The following is a 26138-nucleotide window of genomic DNA, read 5'->3' on the forward strand; positions in this document are numbered from 1 at the left end:
ACGCTCATATCAAAATAGTTAAAAAGCCAAACAAATACAAAGTTGAAGAGCATTGAGGACCCAAAATTCCAAAAAGTTGTGCCAAATACGGCTAAGGTAATCTACTCCTGGGGTAAGAAAATCCTTAGTTTTTCAAATAATTCAAAGTTTTGTAAACAGAAAATGTATAAAAATGACCATATAATTGATATTCATGTCAACACCGAAGTGCTGACTACTGGGCTGGTGATACCCTCGGGGACGAAACGTCCACCAGCAGTGGCATCGACCCAGTGGTGTAAATAGTTATCAAACGTACCAGGATTATAATTTTATACGCCAGACGCGCGTTTCGTCTACATAAGACTCATCAGTGACGCTCATATCAAAATAGTTAAAAAGCCAAACAAATACAAAGTTGAAGAGCATTGAGGACCCCAAAAAGTTGTGCCAAATACGGCTAAGGTAATCTACTCCTGGGGTAAGAAAATCCTTAGTTTTTCAAATAATTCAAAGTTTTGTAAACAGAAAATGTATAAAAATGACCATATAATTGATATTCATGTCAACACCGAAGTGCTGACTACTGGGCTGGTGATACCCTCGGGGACGAAACGTCCACCAGCAGTGGCATCGACACAGTGGTGTAAATAGTTATCAAACGTACCAGGATTATAATTTTATACGCCAGACGCGCGTTTCGTCTACATAAGACTCATCAGTGACGCTCATATCAAAATAGTTAAAAAGCCAAACAAATACAAAGTTGAAGAGCATTGAGGACCCAAAATTCCAATCAATGACACTCTTATGCTCAACACCAACATGTGACATAGCAATGACACTCTTATACTCAACACCAACATGTGACACATCAATGACACTCTTTACCTAAACACCAACATGTGACATAGCAATGACACTCTCATAGTCAACACCAACATGTGACATAGCAATGCCACTCTCCTAATCAACACCAACATGTGACATATCAATGACACTGTTATGCTCAACATCAACATGTGACATAGCAATGACACTCTTATTGTCAACACCAACATGTGACATAGCAATGACACTCTTTACCTAAACACCAACATGTGCCATAGCAATGACACTCTACCTCAACACCAACATGTGACATAGCAATGACACTCTTTACCTCAACACCAACATGTGACATAGCAATGGCACTCTTATAGTCAACACCAACATGTGACATAAAATAACTTTAACAGTAGCAATTGTTTCTGCACCAGATGCAGATTTCGACAATAAATGTCTCTTCAGTGATGCTCGAGGACAAAATATTTGAAAATCCAAAGCTTATTAAAACGATGAAGAGCTATGATCCAAAAAGGTACAAGACACATATCAATGACACTTATTACCTCAACACCAACATGTGATATATCAATGACACTCTTTACCTCAACACTAACTTGTGACATAGCAATGACACTCTTATTGTCAACACCAACATGTGACATAGCAATGACACTCTTATAGTCAACACCAACATGTGACATAGCAATGACACTCTTATAGTCAACACCAACATGTGACGTAGCAATGACACTCGATACTCAACACCAACATGTGACATAACAATGACACTCTTATAGTCAACACCAACATGTCACTTAGCAATGTCACTCTTATTGTCAACACCAACATGTGACATAGCAATGACACTCTTATAGTCAACACCAACATGTCACTTAGCAATGTCACTCTTATAGTCAACACCAACATGTGACATAGCAATGATACTCTTTACCTCAACACCAACATGTGACATAGCAATGAAACTCTTTACCTCAACACCAACATGTGACATGGCAATGCCACTCTTATAGTCAACACCAACATGTGATACCCTCGGGGACGAAACGTCCACCAGCAGTGGCATCGACCCAGTAGTGTAAATAGTTATCAAATGTACCAGGATTATAATTTTATACGCCAGACGCGCGTTTCGTCTACATAAGACTCATCAGTGACGCTCATATCAAAATAGTTAAAAAGCCAAACAAATACAAAGTTGAAGAGCATTGAGGACCCAAAATTCCAAAAAGTTGTGCCAAATACGGCTAAGGTAATCTACTCCTGGGGTAAGAAAATCCTTAGTTTTTCAAATAATTCAAAGTTTTGTAAACAGAAAATGTATAAAAATGACCATATAATTGATATTCATGTCAACACCGAAGTGCTGACTACTGGGCTGGTGATACCCTCGGGGACGAAACGTCCACCAGCAGTGGCATCGACCCAGTGGTGTAAATAGTTATCAAACGTACCAGGATTATAATTTTATACGCCAGACGCGCGTTTCGTCTACATAAGACTCATCAGTGACGCTCATATCAAAATAGTTAAAAAGCCAAACAAATACAAAGTTGAAGAGCATTGAGGACCCCAAAAAGTTGTGCCAAATACGGCTAAGGTAATCTACTCCTGGGGTAAGAAAATCCTTAGTTTTTCAAATAATTCAAAGTTTTGTAAACAGAAAATGTATAAAAATGACCATATAATTGATATTCATGTCAACACCGAAGTGCTGACTACTGGGCTGGTGATACCCTCGGGGACGAAACGTCCACCAGCAGTGGCATCGACACAGTGGTGTAAATAGTTATCAAACGTACCAGGATTATAATTTTATACGCCAGACGCGCGTTTCGTCTACATAAGACTCATCAGTGACGCTCATATCAAAATAGTTAAAAAGCCAAACAAATACAAAGTTGAAGAGCATTGAGGACCCAAAATTCCAATCAATGACACTCTTATGCTCAACACCAACATGTGACATAGCAATGACACTCTTATACTCAACACCAACATGTGACACATCAATGACACTCTTTACCTAAACACCAACATGTGACATAGCAATGACACTCTCATAGTCAACACCAACATGTGACATAGCAATGCCACTCTCCTAATCAACACCAACATGTGACATATCAATGACACTGTTATGCTCAACATCAACATGTGACATAGCAATGACACTCTTATTGTCAACACCAACATGTGACATAGCAATGACACTCTTTACCTAAACACCAACATGTGCCATAGCAATGACACTCTACCTCAACACCAACATGTGACATAGCAATGACACTCTTTACCTCAACACCAACATGTGACATAGCAATGGCACTCTTATAGTCAACACCAACATGTGACATAAAATAACTTTAACAGTAGCAATTGTTTCTGCACCAGATGCAGATTTCGACAATAAATGTCTCTTCAGTGATGCTCGAGGACAAAATATTTGAAAATCCAAAGCTTATTAAAACGATGAAGAGCTATGATCCAAAAAGGTACAAGACACATATCAATGACACTTATTACCTCAACACCAACATGTGATATATCAATGACACTCTTTACCTCAACACTAACTTGTGACATAGCAATGACACTCTTATTGTCAACACCAACATGTGACATAGCAATGACACTCTTATAGTCAACACCAACATGTGACATAGCAATGACACTCTTATAGTCAACACCAACATGTGACGTAGCAATGACACTCGATACTCAACACCAACATGTGACATAACAATGACACTCTTATAGTCAACACCAACATGTCACTTAGCAATGTCACTCTTATTGTCAACACCAACATGTGACATAGCAATGACACTCTTATAGTCAACACCAACATGTCACTTAGCAATGTCACTCTTATAGTCAACACCAACATGTGACATAGCAATGATACTCTTTACCTCAACACCAACATGTGACATAGCAATGAAACTCTTTACCTCAACACCAACATGTGACATGGCAATGCCACTCTTATAGTCAACACCAACATGTGACATAGCAATGACACTCTTGTACTCAACACCAGCATGTGACGTATCAGCGACACTATTATACTCAACACCAACATGTCACTTAGCAATGACACTCTTATAGTCAACACCAACATGTGACGTAGCAATGACACTCTTATAGTCAACACCAACATGTGATGTAGCATTGACATTTTTACACTCATCACAAACAAGTTACAGATCACACTTATAGGCTATGCAAACTTGAAAAAAAATAAACATGGCTTATTGCAGTTCTTTACTTATACTCACAACAAACACACACCATTGCTATATTACCCTTATACTCACCACAAACATACACCATTGCTATATTACCCTTATACTCACCACAAACCTACACCATTGCTATATTACCCTTATACTCACCACAAACCTACACCATTGCTATATTACCCTTATACTCCCCACAAACATACACCATTGCTATATTACCCTTATACTCCCCACAAACATACACCATTGCTATATTACCCTTATACTCCCCACAAACATACACCATTGCTATATTACCCTTATACTCACAACAAACATACACCATTGCTATATCACCCTTATACTCACCGAACACATACACCTTTGCTATATTACCCTTTTACTCACCACAAACATACACCTTTGCTATATTACCCTTTTACTCACCACAAACATACACCATTGCTATATTACCCTTATACACATCACAAACATACACCATTGCTATAAAACCCTGATACTCACCACAAACATACACCATTGCTATATTACCCTTATACTCCCCACAAACATACACCATTGCTATATTACCCTTATACTCCCCACAAACATACACCATTGCTATATTACCCTTATACTCACAACAAACATACACCATTGCTATATCACCCTTATACTCACCACACACATACACCTTTGCTATATTACCCTTTTACTCACCACAAACATACACCTTTGCTATATTACCCTTTTACTCACCACAAACATACACCATTGCTATACTACCCTTATACTCACAACAAACATACACCATTGCTATATCACCCTTATACTCACCACACACATACACCTTTGCTATATTACCCTTTTACTCACCACAAACATACACCATTGCTATATTACCCTTATACTCACCACAAACATACACCATTGCTATATTACCCTTATACTCACCACAAACATACACCATTGCTATATTACCCTTATACTCATCACAAACATACACCATTGCTATATTACCCTTATACTCATCACAAACATACACCTTTGCTATATTACCCTTTTACTCACCACAAACATACACCATTGCTATATTACCCTGATACTCACCACAAACATACACCATTGCTATATTACCCTTATACTCCCCACAAACATACACCATTGCTATATTACCCTTATACTCACCACAAACATACACCATTGCTATATTACCCTGATACTCACCACAAACATACACCATTGCTATATTACCCTTATACTCCCCACAAACATACACCATTGCTATATTACCCTTATACTCCCCACAAACATACACCATTGCTATATTACCCTTATACTCACAACAAACATACACCATTGCTATATTACCCTTATACTCACCACAAACATACACCATTGCTTTATTACCCTTATACTCACCACAAACATACACCATTGCTATATTACCCTTATACTCACCACAAACATACACCATTGCTTTATTACCCTTATACACATCACAAACATACACCATTGCTATATCACCCTTATACTCACAACACACATACACCTTTGCTATATTACCCTTTTACTCACCACAAACATACACCTTTGCTATATTACCCTTTTACTCACCACAAACATACACCATTGCTATATTACCCTTATACACATCACAAACATACACCATTGCTATAAAACCCTGATACTCACCACAAACATACACCATTGCTATATTACCCTTATACTCCCCACAAACATACACCATTGCTATATTACCCTTATACTCCCCACAAACATACACCATTGCTATATTACCCTTATACTCCCCACAAACATACACCATTGCTATATTACCCTTATACTCACAACAAACATACACCATTGCTATATCACCCTTATACTCACCACACACATACACCTTTGCTATATTACCCTTTTACTCACCACAAACATACACCTTTGCTATATTACCCTTTTACTCACCACAAACATACACCATTGCTATATTACCCTTATACTCACCACAAACATACACCATTGCTATATCACCCTTATACTCACCACACACATACACCTTTGCTATATTACCCTTTTACTCACCACAAACATACACCATTGCTATATTACCCTTATACACATCACAAACATACACCATTGCTATATCACCCTTATACTCACCACAAACATACACCATTGCTATATTACACTTATACTCACCACAAACATACACCATTGCTATATTACCCTTATACTCCCCACAAACATACACCATTGCTATATTACCCTTATACTCACCACAAACATACACCATTGCTATATCACCCTTATACTCACCACAAACATACACCATTGCTATATTACCCTTATACTCCCCACAAACATACACCATTGCTATATTACCCTTATACTCACCACAAACATACACCATTGCTATATTACCCTTATACTCACCACAAATATACACCATTGCTATATTACCCTTATACTCCCCACAAACATACACCATTGCTATATTACCCTTATACTCACCACAAACATACACCATTGCTATATTACCCTTATACTCACCACAAACATACACCATTGCTATATCACCCTTATACTCACCACAAACATACACCATTGCTATATTACCCTTTTACTCACCACAAACATACACCATTGCTATATTACCCTTATACTCACCACAAACATACACCATTGCTATATTACCCTTATACTCACCACAAACATACACCATTGCTATATTACCCTTATACTCACCACAAACATACACCATTGCTATATTACCCTTATACTCACCACAAACATACACCATTGCTATATTACCCTTATACTCCCCACAAACATACACCATTGCTATATTACCCTTATACTCACCACAAACATACACCATTGCTATATTACCCTTATACTCACCACAAACATACACCATTGCTATATTACCCTTATACTCCACACAAACATACACCATTGCTATATTACCCTTATACTGACCACAAACATACACCATTGCTATATTACCCTTATACTCACCACAAACATACACCATTGCTATATTACCCTTATACTCACCACAAACATACACCATTGCTATATTACCCTTATACTCACCACAAACATACACCATTGCTATATTACCCTTATACCGACCACAAACATACACCATTGCTATATTACCCTTATACTCACCACAAACATACACCATTGCTATATTACCCTTATACTCACCACAAACATACACCATTGCTATATCACCCTTATACTCACCACAAACATACACCATTGCTATATTACCCTTTTACTCACCACAAACATACACCATTGCTATATTACCCTTATACTCCCCACAAACATACACCATTGCTATATTACCCTTATACTCACCACAAACATACACCATTGCTATATTACCCTTATACTCCCCACAAACATACACCATTGCTATATTACCCTCATACTCACCACACACATACACCATTGCTATATATCCCTTATACTCACCACAAACATACACCATTGCTATATCACCCTTATACTCACCACAAACATACACCATTGCTATATTACACTTATACTCACCACAAACATACACCATTGCTATATTACCCTTATACTCCCCACAAACATACACCATTGCTATATTACCCTTATACTCACCACAAACATACACCATTGCTATATCACCCTTATACTCACCACAAACATACACCATTGCTATATTACCCTTATACTCACCACAAACATACACCATTGCTATATTACCCTTATACTCACCACAAACATACACCATTGCTATATCACCCTTATACTCACCACAAACATACACCATTGCTATATTACCCTTATACTCACCACAAGCATACACCATTGCTATATTACCCTTATACTCACCACAAACATACACCATTGCTATATTACCCTTATACTCACCACAAACATACACCATTGCTATATTACCCTTATACTCACCACAAACATACACCATTGCTATATTACCCTTATACACATCACAAACATACACCATTGCTATATCACCCTTATACTCACCACAAACATACACCATTGCTATATTACACTTATACTCACCACAAACATACACCATTGCTATATTACACTTATACTCACCACAAACATACACCATTGCTATATTACCCTTATACTCACCACAAACATACACCATTGCTATATTACACTTATACTCACCACAAACATACACCATTGCTATATTACCCTTATACTCACCACAAACATACACCATTGCTATATTACACTTATACACATCACAAACATACACCATTGCTATATTACCCTTATACTCCCCACAAACATACACCATTGCTATATTACCCTTATACTCACCACAAACATACACCATTGCTATATTACACTTATACACATCACACACATACACCTTTGCTATATTACCCTTACACTCACCACAAACATACACCATTGCTATATCACCCTTATACTCACCACAAACATACACCATTGCTATATTACCCTTTTACTCACCACAAACATACACCATTGCTATATTACCCTTATACTCACAACAAACATACACCATTGCTATATCACCCTTATACTCACCACAAACATACACCATTGCTATATTACCCTTATACTCACCACAAACATACACCATTGCTATATTACCCTTATACTCACCACAAACATACACCATTGCTATTTTACCCTTATACACAACAACTCATATGATATGAAGCAGCTGGTAGACACCCAACATTTAACACAGAAATACCACTAAATATTTTCTAAGCTTTGATCATTATTTTGAAAAGACACAAAATACTGTTAATCAGACAGGTTTAATTTGTTAGAATTATATAAAGTGGGGTCTCATTTTATTCGTTACACAGAACTGAATCAGATAGTAAAGGTTTTATTTTGTTACCTGATGAAAAATTATTTTGTAAACATCTGATTTTAATGAGAAGTTGATGAGAAAAAGTTGTGTTAACATCATTAGTCGTTTAACGTTAGTTATACAGAGCTAATGTAAAACATCTTTTAAAAATAACAAATACTTGACAGAATTATATAAAGTGGGGTCTTATTTTTCTTGTCTCTTCGCACTAAATCAGAAAATATAACTCGTTTTAATGTTTCTTGATTTTTTTTTTTTTTTTAACCTGACAGTTCTGATGGAAGTTCTGACATCTCACAATAAAACATGTTGTTTATTTGTTGTTTATATAGAATATAAATAAAAGTGTGACTGGTCATTTTATTCAGTTTTGACCACTGATTCATGTGATATATATTCTGTTTATATTTATTACACAACATTGTCCAGTTTATGACACAAGTTTTGATGTCTGTTATATGTTGATATTACAGGTTGGAATGACACCATTAATGTGGGCGGCTGATAGAGGACACCTGGAGGTGGTGACTTACCTGGTCAGTCACGGCAGTCAGTTGGACGCTACAGACACCTACGTAATGATAGATATAATCACCTTACTCTGACTACACACCATTTTATACAGAATCTACACAAAATCATGTTGTTAATCAGACAAGTTTAATGGACAACAAATATTTGTTAGAATTATATAAAGTGGGGTCTCATTTTATTCGTAACACAGAACTGAATCAGATAGTAAAGGTTTTATTTTGTTTCCTGATGAAAAATTATTTTGTAAACATCTGATTTTAATGAGAAGTTAAAGAGAAAAAGTTGTGTTAACTTCTTTAGTCAGATAATGTTAATTCTTCAGATTTAATGTAAAATATATTTTAAGAATAACAAATACTTGACAGAATTATATAAAGTGGGGTTAGGGTTAGGGTTAGGGTTAGGGTTAGGGTTAGTCTTATTTTTCTTGTCTCTTCGTACTGAATCAGAAAATATTACTCGTTTTAATGTTTCTTGAAAAAAAGTTTTTTTTTAACTTTGATCATTTTACGTAATCATTGTTTATCAGACAGATTTAATGGACAACAAATATTTGTTAGAATTATATAAAGTGGAGTCTCATTTTAATTGTCTTGTCCAGCTGAGTCCATTGATATGAATATTGTTTATGTTTCTAGAAAAAAGTGTTTTTTTAACCTGACAGTTCTGATGGAAGTTCTGACATCTCACAATAAAACATGTTGTTTATTTGTTGATTATGTAGAATATAAATACAAGTGTGACTGGTCATTTCATTCAGTTTTGACCACTGATTGATGTGATATATATTTTGTTTATATTTATTACACAACATTGTCCAGTTTATGACACAAGTTTTGATGTCTGTTATATGTTGATATTACAGAGAGGAATGACACCATTAATGTTGGCCGCTGTGGGAGGACGCCTGGAGATGGTGACTTACCTGGTCACTCACGGCAGTCAGTTAGACGCTACATCCAAGGTAAAGATAGATATAATCACCTTACTCTGACCAAACATCACTTTCTACAGAATCTACACAAAATCATGTTGTTAATCAGACAGGTTTAATGGACAACAAATATTTGTTAGAATTATATAAAGTGGGGTCTCATTTTATTCGTAACACAGAACTGAATCAGATAGTAAAGGTTTTATTTTGTTTCCTGATGAAAAATTATTTTGTTAACATCTGATTTTAATGAGAAGTTGATGAGAAAAAGTTGTGTTAACATCTTTATTCAGATAATGTTAATTCTACAGATTTAATGTAAAACATCTTTTAAAAATAACAAATACTTGACAGAATTATATAAAGTGGGGTCTTATTTTTCTTGTCTCTTCGTACTGAATCAGAAAATATTACTCGTTTTTATGTTTCTTAAAAAAAGTTTTTTTTTAACATAACAGTTCTGATGGAAGTTCTGACTTCTCACAATAAAACATGTTGTTTATTTGTTGTTTATGTAAAATATAAATACAAGTGTGACTGGTCATTTTATTCAGTTTTGACCACTGATTCATGTGATATATATTTTGTTTATATTTATTACACAACATTGTCCAGTTTATGACACAAGTTTTGATGTCTGTTATATGTTGATATTACAGTATGGAATGACACCATTAATGTTTGCCGCTGGGAGAGGTCACCTGGAGGTGGTGACTTACCTGGTCACTCATGGCAGTCAGTTAGACGCTACAGACGAGGTATGATAGATATAATCACCTTACTCTGACAAAATATCATTTTATACAGAATCTACACAAAATCATGTTGTTAATCAGACAGGTTTAATGGACAACAAATATTTGTTAGAATTATATAAAGTGGGGTCTCATTTTATTCGTTACACAGAACTGAATCAGATAGTTTAGGTTTTATTTTGTTTCTTGATGAAAAATTATTTTGTTAACATTTGATTTTAATGAGAAGTTAAAGAGAACGAGTTGTGTTAACATTTTTTTTCAGATAATGTAAAAATTCTACAGATTTAATGTAAAACATCTTTTAAAAATAACAAATACTTGACAGAATTATATAAAGTGGGGTCTTATTTTTCTTGTCTCTTCGTACTGAATCAGAAAATATAAATCGTTTTAATGTTTCTTAAAAAAAGGTTTTTTTTTCACTTTTGATCATTCTACATAATCATTGTTAATCAGACAGATTTAATGGACAACAAATATTTGTTAGAATTAGATAAAGTGGGGTCTCATTTGAATTGTCTTGTCCAGCTGAGTCCATTGATATAAATATTGTTTATGTTTCTAGAAAAAAGTTTTTTTTAACCTGACAGTTCTGATGGAAGTTCTGACATCTCACAATAAAACATGTTGTTTATTTGTTGTTTTTGTAGAATATAAATAAAAGTGTGACTGGTCATTTTATTTAGTTTTGTCCACTGATTCATGTGATATATATTTTTTTTATATTTATTACACAACATTGTCCAGTTTATGACAAAAGTTTTGATGTCTGTTATATGTTGATATTACAGAATGGAATGACACCATTAATGTGGGCGGCTGTGGGAGGACACCTGGAGGTGGTGACTTACCTGGTCACTCACGGCAGTCAGTTAGACGCTACATCCAACGTAATGATAGATATAATCACCTTACTCTGACCAAACATCACTTTATACAGAATCTACAGAAAATCATGTTGTTAATCAGACAGGTTTAATGGAAAACAAATATTTGTTAGAATTATATAAAGTGGGGTCTCATTTTATTCGTAACACAGAACTGAATCAGATAGTTGAGGTTTTATTTTGTTTCCTGACAAAAAATTATTTTGTAAACATCTGATTTTAATGAGAAGTTGATGAGAACAAGTTGTGTTAACATCTTCAGTTAGATAATGTTAATTCTACAGATTTAATGTAAAATGCCTTTTAAAAATAACAAATACTTTACAGAATTATATAAAGTGGGGTCTTATTTTTCTTGTCTCTTCGTACTGAATCAGAAAATATTACTCGTTTTAATGTTTCTTGAAAAAAGTTTTTTTTTTCAACTTTGATCATTCTACTGAATCAACATAAAATCATGTTGTTTATCATACATGTTAAATGGATAACAAATACTTTTGAAACTTATATAAAGTGAGGGTTGCTATTATTTAACTTGTTACACTTATATAATTAAGAGTTTACTATTTTTTTACCTGTTTTGTTTCACTGAATTAGAAAATATGCATTGAATTTATATATCTTAATCTACCATTTTATAGTTTTTACACAAGTATAATTGGATATTTTCTTACCTGATGTTATATTTCTTACATTTGGTAAATTGTTTACTCCTCTCATGATTTTGTTATCACACACCATTAACATGTTTATATTTTTATATTGTTATAGAGTGGACAAACAGCTTTACATTATGCTGCTCAGGATGGACGGATTGATGTAACAAAATGTTTAATAGATCAAGGATGCAGTCCTTGGGTGAAATCAAAACAGGTAACATTCAGTTTTATTCTTATTAGATAGATAGTTATTTTATTCTCTAAAAACTAAATACAGGTCAACAGAGAAAGTACAATTACAATATAAATACAAATACAATAGTTGAGGATAAACAGCTGCAGATAAAATATAATAAAGTACAACTTTATGATGAAATACCTGTATAATAAACAGGTTAAACTAAATATGAAGAAATCAGTCTGTGCGCTACTGTTACATGGAGGGACTAACCTTTTTATTAATACACTTAATGAATGAACAGTTTTCTTAAAACTGATTGTTTTTATACAACCCCAAAAATATTTTTTGGATCGTATAAAATAAGATGTCGTCGTCTGCGTCATTGTCGTCCGAAAACACATTGGTTTCCGGATAATAACTTTAGTTTTAAGTGAATAGATCTTCATGAAATTTTTTCAGAAGGTTCAATACCACAAAAGGAAGGTTGGGATTGATTTTGGGGATGATGGTCCCAATCGATTAGGTATTAGGGGCCGAAAAGGGGCCCAAAACAAGCATATTTCTAGTTTCAGGATAATAACTTGTGTAGAAGTATTTCAATTGCTCTGAAATCATACCGCAATGTTTAAAACCACAAGTAGAAGGTTTTGGATTCATTTTAGGGGTTATGGGGCCAAAGTTTAGGAATAAAGGGCCAAAAAGGGGTCAAAACAGGCATTTTTCTAATTTCAAGAAAATAACTTATGTGTAATTGTATCGATCTCTCTGAAATTGTACCACAATGTACCATATAACAAAGGAGAGGCTGGGATTAAGTTTTGGATTAATTGCCCAAAATATGTAGGAATTAGGGGCCAAAAAAGGGCCAAAAAGAAGCATGTTTCTAGTTTCCAAACAATCATGACAATAACTTGTGTTTCAGTATATGGATCTCTCTGAAATTGTACTACAAGGTTCAATATTGCAATGGAAAGCATGGGATTGAGTTTAAGGGTTATTGCTCCAAGGGGGTTTCAAAAAGTTGGGGAGGGGATTTTTTGTTTACCATTTTTTGAAGGGCTTCCTTTTTTTTCAAAATTTTTCAAATTTCTAATTTTGAAAAGTTTCAAGAAGAAATCTTCAATTGCACAGTATTGTGCAATAGATTTGTTAGATCTTTGACCGCATTAATTTTGTGACAAAAACCTATATTATGTCAAAAATTTGATCACAATCCAAATGCAGACAGAATCAAGCTAGAATATTGTGACCAAATTTGTCCCAAGGGTTCAACCACTGGGGTGGTATAAAGCTGCGCCCTGCGGAGCACCTGGTTTTATTAGGGGACAGCCTAGGCTACTATACTTATATGTCAATAAATGGATACAGTGCTGTATATTATGCATTAATAAGTGATAGTCTCCCGTCCTCAGTGAAATACTTTAAAACTGAAGTACTTAAAGAAATGAAAAACAAAAACAATGTTGGTAATGAAGTACCGAAAAAGACGAAGAAAAAAATATGAAGCATATTAGGGACCATAGAAAATCCACATTTGTAAATAAAAAATAGAAAGAGGAAATAGAAAAACAGCTTGTTAATATTGGAAAGAACATTACATCTAATAGAGAAACAGAAATAAAATACTCAGAAATAAAAAAATGTAATTAGTAAGCTTAAAAAAGAAAAAGCAAACATACACTACCGACTTACCTCCCACCAATCATATACTACCAACATACCTTCAACCAATCTTACACTACCAACCTACCTTCAACCAATCATACACTACCAACAAACATTCCACCAATCATACACTACCAACAAACATTTCACCGATCATAATCTGCCAGCATACTTTCCACAAATCAAACACTACCAACATACCTTCCACCAATCATACACTACCAGCATACCTCTTACCAATCATTCACTGCCAACATACCTTTCACCAGACCTTCCACCAATCATACACTGCTCACATACCTTCCACCAATCATATACCACCAACATACCTTCCACCAATCATACACTACCAAAATACCTTCCACCAATCATTCACTGCCAACATACCTTTCACCAGACCTTCCACAAATCATATACTGCTAACATACTTTCCACCAATCATACACTACTAACATACTTCCACCAATCATACACTACCAACATACCTTCCACCAACCATACACTGCTAACATACCTTCCACAAAGCATACAATACCAACATACCTTCCACCAATCATACACTATCAATATACCTTCCACCAATCATAAACCACCAACATAAATTCCACCAATCATACACCACCAACATACCTTCCACCAATCATACACTATCACCATACAATCAACCAATCTTACACTACCAACATACCTTCCACCAATCAAACACTATCAATATACCTTCCACCAATCATACACCATCAACATAAATTCCACCAATCATACAACACCAACATACCTTCCACCAATCATACACTATCACCATACAACCAACCAATCTTACACTACCAACATAACTTCCACCAATCAAACACTATCAATATACCTTCCACTAATCATACACCATCAATATAAATTCCACCAATCCTACAACACCAACATACCTTCCACCAATCATACACTATCACCATACAATCAACCAATCTTACACTACCGACATACCTTTTACTAATCATACACCACCAACATAAATTCCATTAATCATACACCACCAACATACCTTCCACCAATCATACACTACCAACATACCTTCCACCAATCATTCACTGCCAACATTCCTTTCATTAGACCTTCCACCAATCATACACTGCTAACATACCTTCCACCAAGCATACACAACCAACATACCTTCCACCAACCATACACTACCAACACACCACTCACCAATCCTTCACTGCCAACATACCTTTCACCAGTTCTTCCACCAATCATACACTGCTAACATTCCTTCCACCAATCATACACTACCAACATACCTTCCACCAATCATACACTACCAACACACCACTCACCAATCCTTCACTGCCAACATACCTTTCACCAGACCTTCCACCAATCATACACTGCTAACATTCCGTCCACCAATCATACACTGCTAACATTCCTTCCACCAATCATACACTGCTAACATACCTTCCACCAATTATACACCACCAACATGCCTTCCACCAATCATACACCACCAACATACCTTCCACCAATCATACACTACCAACATACCTTCCACCAATCATACACTACCAACATACCTTCAACCAATCCTACACTACCAACATACCTTCCACCAATCATACACTACCAACGTACTTTCCACCAATCATACTCTAAACACATACCTTCCCCCAACCATACACTACCAACATACCTTCCACCAAACATACACTACCAACATACCTTCAACCAATCCTACACTACCAACATACCTTCCACCAATCATAAACCACCAACATACCTTTCACCAATTATATACTGCCAACATGTCTTTAATAAATCATAATCTGCCAACATACTTTCCACAAATCAAACACTACCAACATACCTTCCACCAATCATACACTACCAGCACACCTCTTACCAATTATTCACTGCCAACATACATTTCACCAGACCTTCCACCAATCATACACTGCTAACATACCTTCCACCAATCATACACTACCAACATACCTTCCACCAATCATACAATACCAACATACCTTCCACCAATCATACACTACCAACATACCTTCAACCAATCCTTCACTACCAACATACCTTCTACCAATCATACACTACCAACATACCTTCCACCAATCATACACTACCAACATACCTTCAACCAATGATACACTACAAATATAGGTTCCACCAATCATAAACTACCAATATACCTTCCACCAATCATACACCGCTAACATTACTTCCACCAATCATACACTGCTAACATACTTTCCACCAATCATACACCACCAACATGCCTTCCACCAATCATACACTGCTAACAAACCATCCACCAATCATACACCACCAACATGCCTTCCACCAATCATACTTCACCAACATACCTTCCCCCAATCATACACTACCAACATACCTTCCACCAATCATACACTTCCAACATACTTTCAACCAATTTTACACTACCAAGATACCTTCCACCAATCATACACTACCAACATACCTTCCACCAATCAAACATCACCAACATACCTCCCACCAATCATAAACAACCAACATACCTTCCACAAATCATACACTGCTTGTCTACCAATCATAATTTGCCAACAGACTTTCCACCAATTAAACACTATCAACAGACCTTCAACCAATATTACAATACCAACATATCTTTAACAGATCATACACTATCAAAAACCTACCACCAATCAGACACAACCAACATGCCTTTCGCCAATCAAATACTGCTAACAAACCTTCAAACATAAAACATTAACAACATACCTTCCACCATATTTACAAACATGCCTTCCACCAATCATATACTACTTACACACCTTCAACCAATTATACACTACCAACATACCTCTCACCAATCATACACCACCAGCATACCTTCCACCAACACACACTACATCAATCATACACTGCTAACATACCTTCCACCAATCAAACACTGCTAACATACCTTTCACCAATCATACACTGCTAACATACCTTTCACCAATCATACACCATCAACATAGCTTCCACCAATCATACTCTACCAACATTCCGTCTATTAATCATACACTGCCAACATACCTTCCACAAATCATACACTGCTAACATACTTTCCACCAATCATACACTACCAAAATACCTTCCACCAATCATACACCACCAACATACTTTTGATTAATCATAGACTTCCAACATATCTTCCACCAATCATACACTACCAACATACCTTCCACCAATCACACACTGCAAACACACCTTCCACACATCATACACTATCACCATACAATCAACCAATCATACACTATCATCATACCTTCTACCAATCATACATTATCAACATACCTTCCACCAATCATACACTCCACCAAGCATACCTTCCACCAAGCATACACTACCAACATACCTTTCACCAAGCATACACTATCAACATACCTTCCACCAATCATACACTACCAACATACATTCAACCAATCATAGACTACTAACATACTTTCCACCTATCTTACACTACCAACATACCTTCCACCAATCATACTCTACAAACATACCTTCCACCAATCATGCACTACCAACATACCTTCCACCAATTAAACACTACCAACATACCTCCCACCAATCATAAACAACCAACATACCTTCCACCAATCATAAACCACCAACATACCTTCCAACAATCATACACTGCCAACAAACTGTCCACCAACAATACCAACTTACCAACATACCATCAACCAATCATACACCACCAACCTACCATTTACCTATTATACACTACAACCATACCTTACACTAATCACACACTAGCAACATACCTAATTAAACACTACCAACATACCTCCCACCAATCATAAACAACCAACATACCTTCCACCAATCATACACTGCCAACATACTTTCTTCCAATTATAATCTGCCAACAGATTTTCCACCAATTATACACTACCAACATACCTTCCACCAATCATACACTACCAACATACCTTCCATAAATCACATACTGCCAACATACCTACAATCAATCATAATCTGCCAATATACTTTCCATCAATCATAAACTATCCACATACCGTCCACCAATCATATACTAACAACTTACCTTCCACCAATTAAACACTATCAACAGACCTTCAACCAATATTACACTACCAACATATCTTTAACAGATCATACAGTATCTAAAAACCTACCACCAATCAGACACTTACAACATGCCTTTCGCCAATCAAATACTGCTAACACACCTTCAAACATAAAACATTAACAACATACCTTCCACCAAGCATGTACTACTACCATACCTTCCACCATATTTACAAACATATCTTCCACCAATTATACACTACCACATACCTCTCACCAATCATACACCACCAACATACCCTCCACCAACACACACTACACCAATCATACACTGCTAACATACCTTTCACCAATCATACACCACCAACATACCTTCCACCAATCATACTCTACCAACAGACCTTCTACCAATCATATGCTGCCAACATAGCTTCCACCAATCATACTCTACCAACATACCTTCTACCAATCATACACTGCCAACATACTTTCATCATACTCTACTAACACACCTAACACCAATCCTACACTACTGACACAATCCTACACTACTGACACAACTACCGTCTCATCATACTCCAGCAATACACCTAACACCAATCATACACTACTGACACAACAACCATCTCATCATACTCCACCAACACACCTAACACCAATCCTACATTACTGACACAACAACCATCTCATGATACTCTACCAACACACCCTACATCAATCATACACTACAGACACAACTACCATCTAATCACATTCCACCAACACACCCATCACCAATCATACACTATTAACAAAACTACCATTTAATCATACTCCAACAACACATCTTACTACCATCTAATCACATTCCACCAACACATCTTACACCAATGATACACTTTTAACAAAACTACCAACTAATCATACTCCAGCAACACACCTTACACAAATCATACTCTATTTAACAAAACTACCATCTAATCATATTCCACCAACACACCCTACACCAATCAAACACTATTAACAAAACTACCATCTAATCATATTCCACCAACACATCTTACACCAATCAAACACTATTAACAAAACTACCATCTAATCATACTCCAGCAACACATATTACTAATTAACAATTTAATCACACTCCACCAACACATCTTACACCAATCATACACTATTAACAAAACTACCATTTAATCCTACTCCAGCAACACACTCATCACCAATCATACACTATTAACAAAACTACCATCTAATCATACTCCAACAACACACTTTACTACCATCTAATCACATTTCAGCAACAGATCTTACACCAATCATACACTGTTTACAAAACTACCATCTAATCACATTCTACCAATACACCCTACACCAATCATACACTATTAACAAAACTACCATCTAATCATACTCCAGCAACACACCTTACACCAATCATACATTATTAACAAAACTACCATCTAATCATACTCCAGCAACACATCTTACACCAACCATACATTATTAACAAAACTACCATCTAATCATACTCCAGCAACACATCTTACACCAACCATACATTATTAACAAAACTACCATCTAATCATACTCCAGCAACACATCTTACACCAACCATACATTATTAACAAAACTACCATCTTATCATACTCCAGCAACACATCTTACACCAATCATACAATTTATCAAAACTATCATATAATCATACTCCAGTAACACACCTTACACCAATCATACATTATTAACAAAACTACCATCTAATCATACTCCAGCAACACACCTTACACCAATCATACATTATTAACAAAACTACCATCTAATCATACTCCAGCAACACACCTTACACCAATCATACATTATTAACAAAACTACCATCTAATCATACTCCAGCAACACACCTTACACCAATCATACATTATTAACAAAACTACCATCTAATCATACTCCAGCAACACATCTTACACCAATCATACACTTTTATCAAAACTACCATCTAATCATACTCCAGCAACACACCTTACACCAATCATACATTATTAACAAAACTACCATCTAATCATACTCCAGCAACACACCTTACACCAATCATACATTATTAACAAAACTACCATCTAATCATACTCCAGCAACACATCTTACACCAACCATACATTATTAACAAAACTACCATCTAATCATACTCCAGCAACACATCTTACACCAATCATACACTTTTATCAAAACTACGATCTAATCATACTCCAGCAACACATCTTACACCAATCATACACTTTTATCAAAACTACCATCTAATCATACTCCAGCAACACATCTTACACCAATCATACACTTTTATCAAAACTACGATCTAATCATACTCCAGCAACACATCTTACACCAATCATACACTATTAACAAAACTACCATCTAATCATACTCCAGCAACACACCTTACACCAATCATACATTATTAACAAAACTACCATCTAATCATACTCCAGCAACACATCTTACACCAACCATACATTATTAACAAAACTACCATCTAATCATACTCCAGCAACACATCTTACACCAATCATACACTTTTATCAAAACTACGATCTAATCATACTCCAGCAACACATCTTACACCAATCATACACTATTAACAAAACTACCATCTAATCATACTCCAGCAACACACCTTACACCAATCATACATTATTAACAAAACTACCATCTAATCATACTCCAGCAACACATCTTACACCAACCATACATTATTAACAAAACTACCATCTAATCATACTCCAGCAACACATCTTACACCAATCATACACTTTTATCAAAACTACGATCTAATCATACTCCAGCAACACATCTTACACCAATCATACACTTTTATCAAAACTACGATCTAATCATACTCCAGCAACACATCTTACACCAATCATACACTTTTATCAAAACTACCATCTAATCATACTCCAGCAACACACCTTACACCAATCATACATTATTAACAAAACTACCATCTAATCATACTCCAGCAACACATCTTACACCAACCATACATTACTAACAAAACTACCATCTAATCATACTCCAGCAACACACCTTACACCAATCATACATTACTAACAAAACTACCATCTAATCATACTCCAGCAACACATCTTACTACCATCTAATCACATTCCACCAACACATCTTACAGACTTACACCAATCATACACTATTAACAAAACTACCATTTAATCTTACTCCAGCAACACACCTTATACCAATCATACACTATTAACAAAACTACCATCTAATCACATTCCACCAACACATCTTACACCAATCATACACTATTTACAAAACTACCATTTAATTATACCCCAGCAACATATCTTACACTTCCATCACAACTACCATTTTAACACATTTCACCAACACACCCTATACCAATCATTCAATAATTCATTTAACAGCCAAATCTCAAATATTATTCATTGAACCTTTTTATATTGACACTTCATATTTGTTGTTGGTTTAGGTTCCTTGGTTTTTATTTCAAGTATATATAAATAAGACAACATTCTGCATTGCATAGGTAAAATTAATGCAACAGCTACCTATTACTTAATGTTTTACAGTTTTTTGAAATAAAAGATATATATGGGTATAATTAATGAAAGATTATTTGATTGTATTTCAGGGCAAGACTCCTTATGATCTGGTAAAAATAGGAAGCTATGATGATGAAGACAAAAAAAGGAAGAAGGAAGAAGTGATGGACTTCCTTAAGGTAAATAGTCTTGTCTTACTTTAAAAGATATTTACAGATTATGAGAGACAAAACAGACTTGGTACAAAGAAATTACAATTAAACAGTTGCCTGTAGTTTTCAATGTCATTGTAGTAATTTTTGTAAGTTGACAGTTCCAAGCTTGTTGCCTAATACATGAATATACATGTTGGCATATGTGAAAGACTAATGTTTAAAATCTGTGTTCTCATCTGTTGGATGTCTCTTATTTTAAGCTCACCTGGCCCAAAGGGCCAAGTGAGCTTTTCCCATCACTTGGCGTCCGGCGTCATCCGGCGTCGTTAACTTTTACAAAAACCTTCTCCTCTGAAACTAATGGGGCAAATTTAACCAAACTTGGCCACAATCATCATTGGGGTATCTTGTTTAAAAATTGTGTCCAGTAACTCGCCAAACCAACCAAGATGGCCGCAATCGCTAAAAATAGAACATAGGGGCAAAATGCAGTTTTTGGCTTATAACTCAAAAACCAAAGCATTTAGAGCAAATCTGACATGAGGGTAAAATTTTTTATCAGGTTAAGATCTATCTGCGCTGAAATTTTCAATTGAATCGGACAACCCGTTAGGAGTTATTGCCCTTTATAGTCAATTTTTAACCATTTTTCGTAAATTTTAGTATTCTTTTCCAAAAATCTTCTCCTCTGAAACTACTAAGCCAAATTTAACCAAACTTGGCCACAATCATCATTGGGGTATGTTGTTTAAAAATTGTGTCCGGTGACCTGCCAAACCAACCAAGATGGCCGCAATGGCTAAAAATAGAACATAGGGGCAAAATGCAGTTTTTGGCTTATAACTCAAAAACCAAAGCATTTAGAGCAAATCTGACACGGGGGTAATATTTTTTTTAGGTTAAGATCTATCTGCGCTGAAATTTTCAATTGAATCGGACAACCCGTTGTTGGGTTGCTGCCCCTAAATTGGTAATTTTAAGGAAATCTAACTGTTTTTGGTTGTTATCTTGAATATTATTATAGATAGAGATAAACTGTAAGCCGCAATAATGTTCAGCAGAGTAAGATTTACAAATAAGTCAACATGACCAAAATGGTCAGTTGACCCCTTTAGGAGTTATTGCCCTTTATAGTCAATTTTTAACCATTTTTCGTAAATTTTAGTATTCTTTTACAAAAATCTTCTCCTCTGAAACTACTAAGCCAAATTTAACCAAACTTGGCCACAATCATCATTGGGGTATGTTGTTTAAAAATTGTGTCCGGTGACCCGCCAAACCAACCAAGATGGCCGAAATGGCTAAAAATAGAACATAGGGGCAAAATGCAGTTTTTGGCTTATAACTCAAAAACCAAAGCATTTAGAGCAAATCTGACATGGGGGTAAAATTTTTTATCAGGTTAAGATCTATCTGCGCTGAAATTTTCAGATGAATCGGACAACCCGTTGTTGGGTTGCTGCCCCTAAATTGGTAATTTTAAGGAAATTTAACTGTTATTGGTTGTTATCTTGAATATTATTATAGATAGAGATAAACTGTAAACCGCAATAATGTTCAGCAGAGTATGATTTACAAATAAGTCAACATGACCAAAATGGTCAGTTGACCCCTTTAGGAGTTATTGCCCTTTATAGTCAATTTTTAACCATTTTTCTAAAATTTTAGTATTCTTTTACAAAAATCTTCTCCTCTGAAACTACTAGGCCAAATTTAACCAAACTTGGCCACAATCATCATTGGGGTATCTAGTTTAAAAATTGTGTCCCAAACCAACCAAGATGGCCGCAATGGCTAAAAATAGAACAATGGGGTAAAATGCCTTTTTTCGGCTTATTACTAATAAAACCAAAGCATTCAGAGCAAATCTGACATGGGTTAAATTGTTTATCAGGTCAAGATCTATCTGCCCTGAAATTTTCAGATGAATCGGACAACCCGTTGTTTGGTTGCTGCCCCTAAATTGATAATTTTAAGGAAATTTTACTGTTTTTGGTTTTTATCTTGAATATTATTATAGATAGAGATAAACTGTAAACAGCAATAATGTTCAGCAGAGTAAGATTTACAAATAAGTCAACATGACCGAAATGATCAGTTGACCCCTTTAGGAGTTATTACCCTTTATAGTATATTTTTAACCATTTTTCGTAAATCTTAGTAATCTTTTACAAAAATCTTCTCCTCTGAAACTACTGGGCCAAATTAATCCAAACTTTACCACAATCATCATTTGGGTATCTAGTTTTAAAAATGTGTGGTGTGACCCTGCCAAACCAAGATGGCCGCCATGGCTGAAAATAGAACATAGGGGTAAAATGTAGATTTTGGCTTATTACTCTAAAACCAAAGCATTTAGAGCAAATCTGACATGTGGTAAAATAATCTATTAGGTCAAGATCTATCTGCCCTGAAATTTTCAGACAAAACAGACAACCTGTTGTTGGGTTGCTGCCCAAGAATTAGTAATTTTAAGGACATTTTGCAGTTTTTAACCGGATTTTTGTGACAAAAATGTCGGTTATTGATTTGGGGATGTACAGTGGGCGGGCGGGTGGGCGGATAATCGGATGGGAGGGCAGGCGGTAATCAAATGTTGTCCGTGCATTAACTCATGAACCGTATAACAGTCAGAGCTCAGACATAAACAAGTATATTTCTGTTTTTGACTTAAGGAAGTCTAAACATGTATTTATTGTTAAAATGTGTTTTCAATTTTAGACTTATCTAAGTCAGAAAATGACAGACTTGCTTAGGTCTATTTATGTTGATGAAAAAACTTAATTTTACTTAGTGGCCAAAGAACACCACCTATGACAGCAAAAACCTGTCTGAGAGTTCACAAGGACTTTAGCTATCTATATTTAATTATCTAATTGAACATCCTTACTAAACATAGATGTTTTACCTCATATTGTGTGGTTCCAGGCGGTTGCATTGTAAGGTTAATTAACATTATCTCCGATTTTTTAGACTCTCATTCATATTTTTCTTTAGAAGACAAAGCACTGTCTTTCAATGTTGTCATTATTTGATTTAGATGCATGACCTTTTTATAAATATGCGTGGGTCTTGAAGTTAACCAATTTTGGTAACTTATCGAGCTTACTGGGCCAAGTTTATTATAGATAGAGATAATTGTAGCAAGAAGAATGTCCAGTAAAGTTAGATCTACAAACACATCATGATCACCAAAACACAATTTTGTCATGAATTTATCTGTGTCCATTGTGTAATATGCACATAGACCAAAGTGAGCGACACAAGCTCTCGAGAGCCTCTAGTTTTATACACCAGTCAAAATGTTGATGGGACATATTATGGTATACAAATGTCCGGTGTCTGTCTGTCTGTCCGGCATAAACATGTCGCACCATAACTTGAGAACGCCTTATTTAAATTTCATGAAACTTAATATAGTTGTTTCTTATGATGGTCAAATGATTTGTATACTTTTTGGTAAAAATAAGATTTAAACTGTATGAGTTACGGCACGTTGTAACTAAAACAGTGGTGTTATTCTTTTTCACATTTCGCACCGTATCTCAAAAACGATTCTTGATTATTGCTTGATTATTGCCTAAAACTTTACACACTTCTAAGTGACATTATAATCTGTTTATCACTTTTTGGTGATGATTAAAAATTTCATTTTTGAGTTATTGAGTATTTTGGTTTTTTTACATGTTGCGCCGTATCTCAAAAATAATTTATGATTATTGCTTAAAACTTTACACACCTCTTTCTTATATATATCTAAAGATCTGTATACTTTTTGGTGATGACTCAAATGACTCAAAATTTTATTTTGAGTTATTGAGTATTTT

The 26138-nt window shown here is 35.3% G+C and overlaps 1 protein-coding gene across 1 annotated transcript; it reads left to right on the forward strand.

The window, feature by feature from the left end:
* The first annotated feature begins 9407 nt into the window (after nucleotides 1-9407).
* LOC134718292 (poly [ADP-ribose] polymerase tankyrase-like) lies at nucleotides 9408-25165 on the forward strand. The gene is made up of 7 exons (XM_063580786.1): nucleotides 9408-9503; nucleotides 10328-10426; nucleotides 11056-11154; nucleotides 11946-12044; nucleotides 12813-12914; nucleotides 22246-22335; nucleotides 25106-25165. Exons 1-7 carry the CDS (start codon nucleotides 9408-9410, stop codon nucleotides 25163-25165), a joined length of 645 nt encoding a protein of 214 aa, XP_063436856.1.
* The last annotated feature ends 973 nt before the right edge of the window (nucleotides 25166-26138 follow it).

Source organism: Mytilus trossulus, chromosome 5 (assembly GCF_036588685.1).
Source record: "Mytilus trossulus isolate FHL-02 chromosome 5, PNRI_Mtr1.1.1.hap1, whole genome shotgun sequence".
Classification (NCBI taxonomy): domain Eukaryota; kingdom Metazoa; phylum Mollusca; class Bivalvia; order Mytilida; family Mytilidae; genus Mytilus; species Mytilus trossulus.

Excerpts from the sequence above, each read along its gene's own strand:
- LOC134718292 (XM_063580786.1), top strand. The coding sequence starts at position 9,408 with ATGACACCATTAATGTGGGCGGCTGATAGAGGACACCTGGAGGTGGTG. Across the intron at positions 9,504-10,327 it reads TGGACGCTACAGACACCTAC|AGAGGAATGACACCATTAAT; the intron begins GTAATGATAGAT and ends TTGATATTACAG. Across the intron at positions 22,336-25,105 it reads AAGTGATGGACTTCCTTAAG|TGGCCAAAGAACACCACCTA; the intron begins GTAAATAGTCTT and ends AATTTTACTTAG.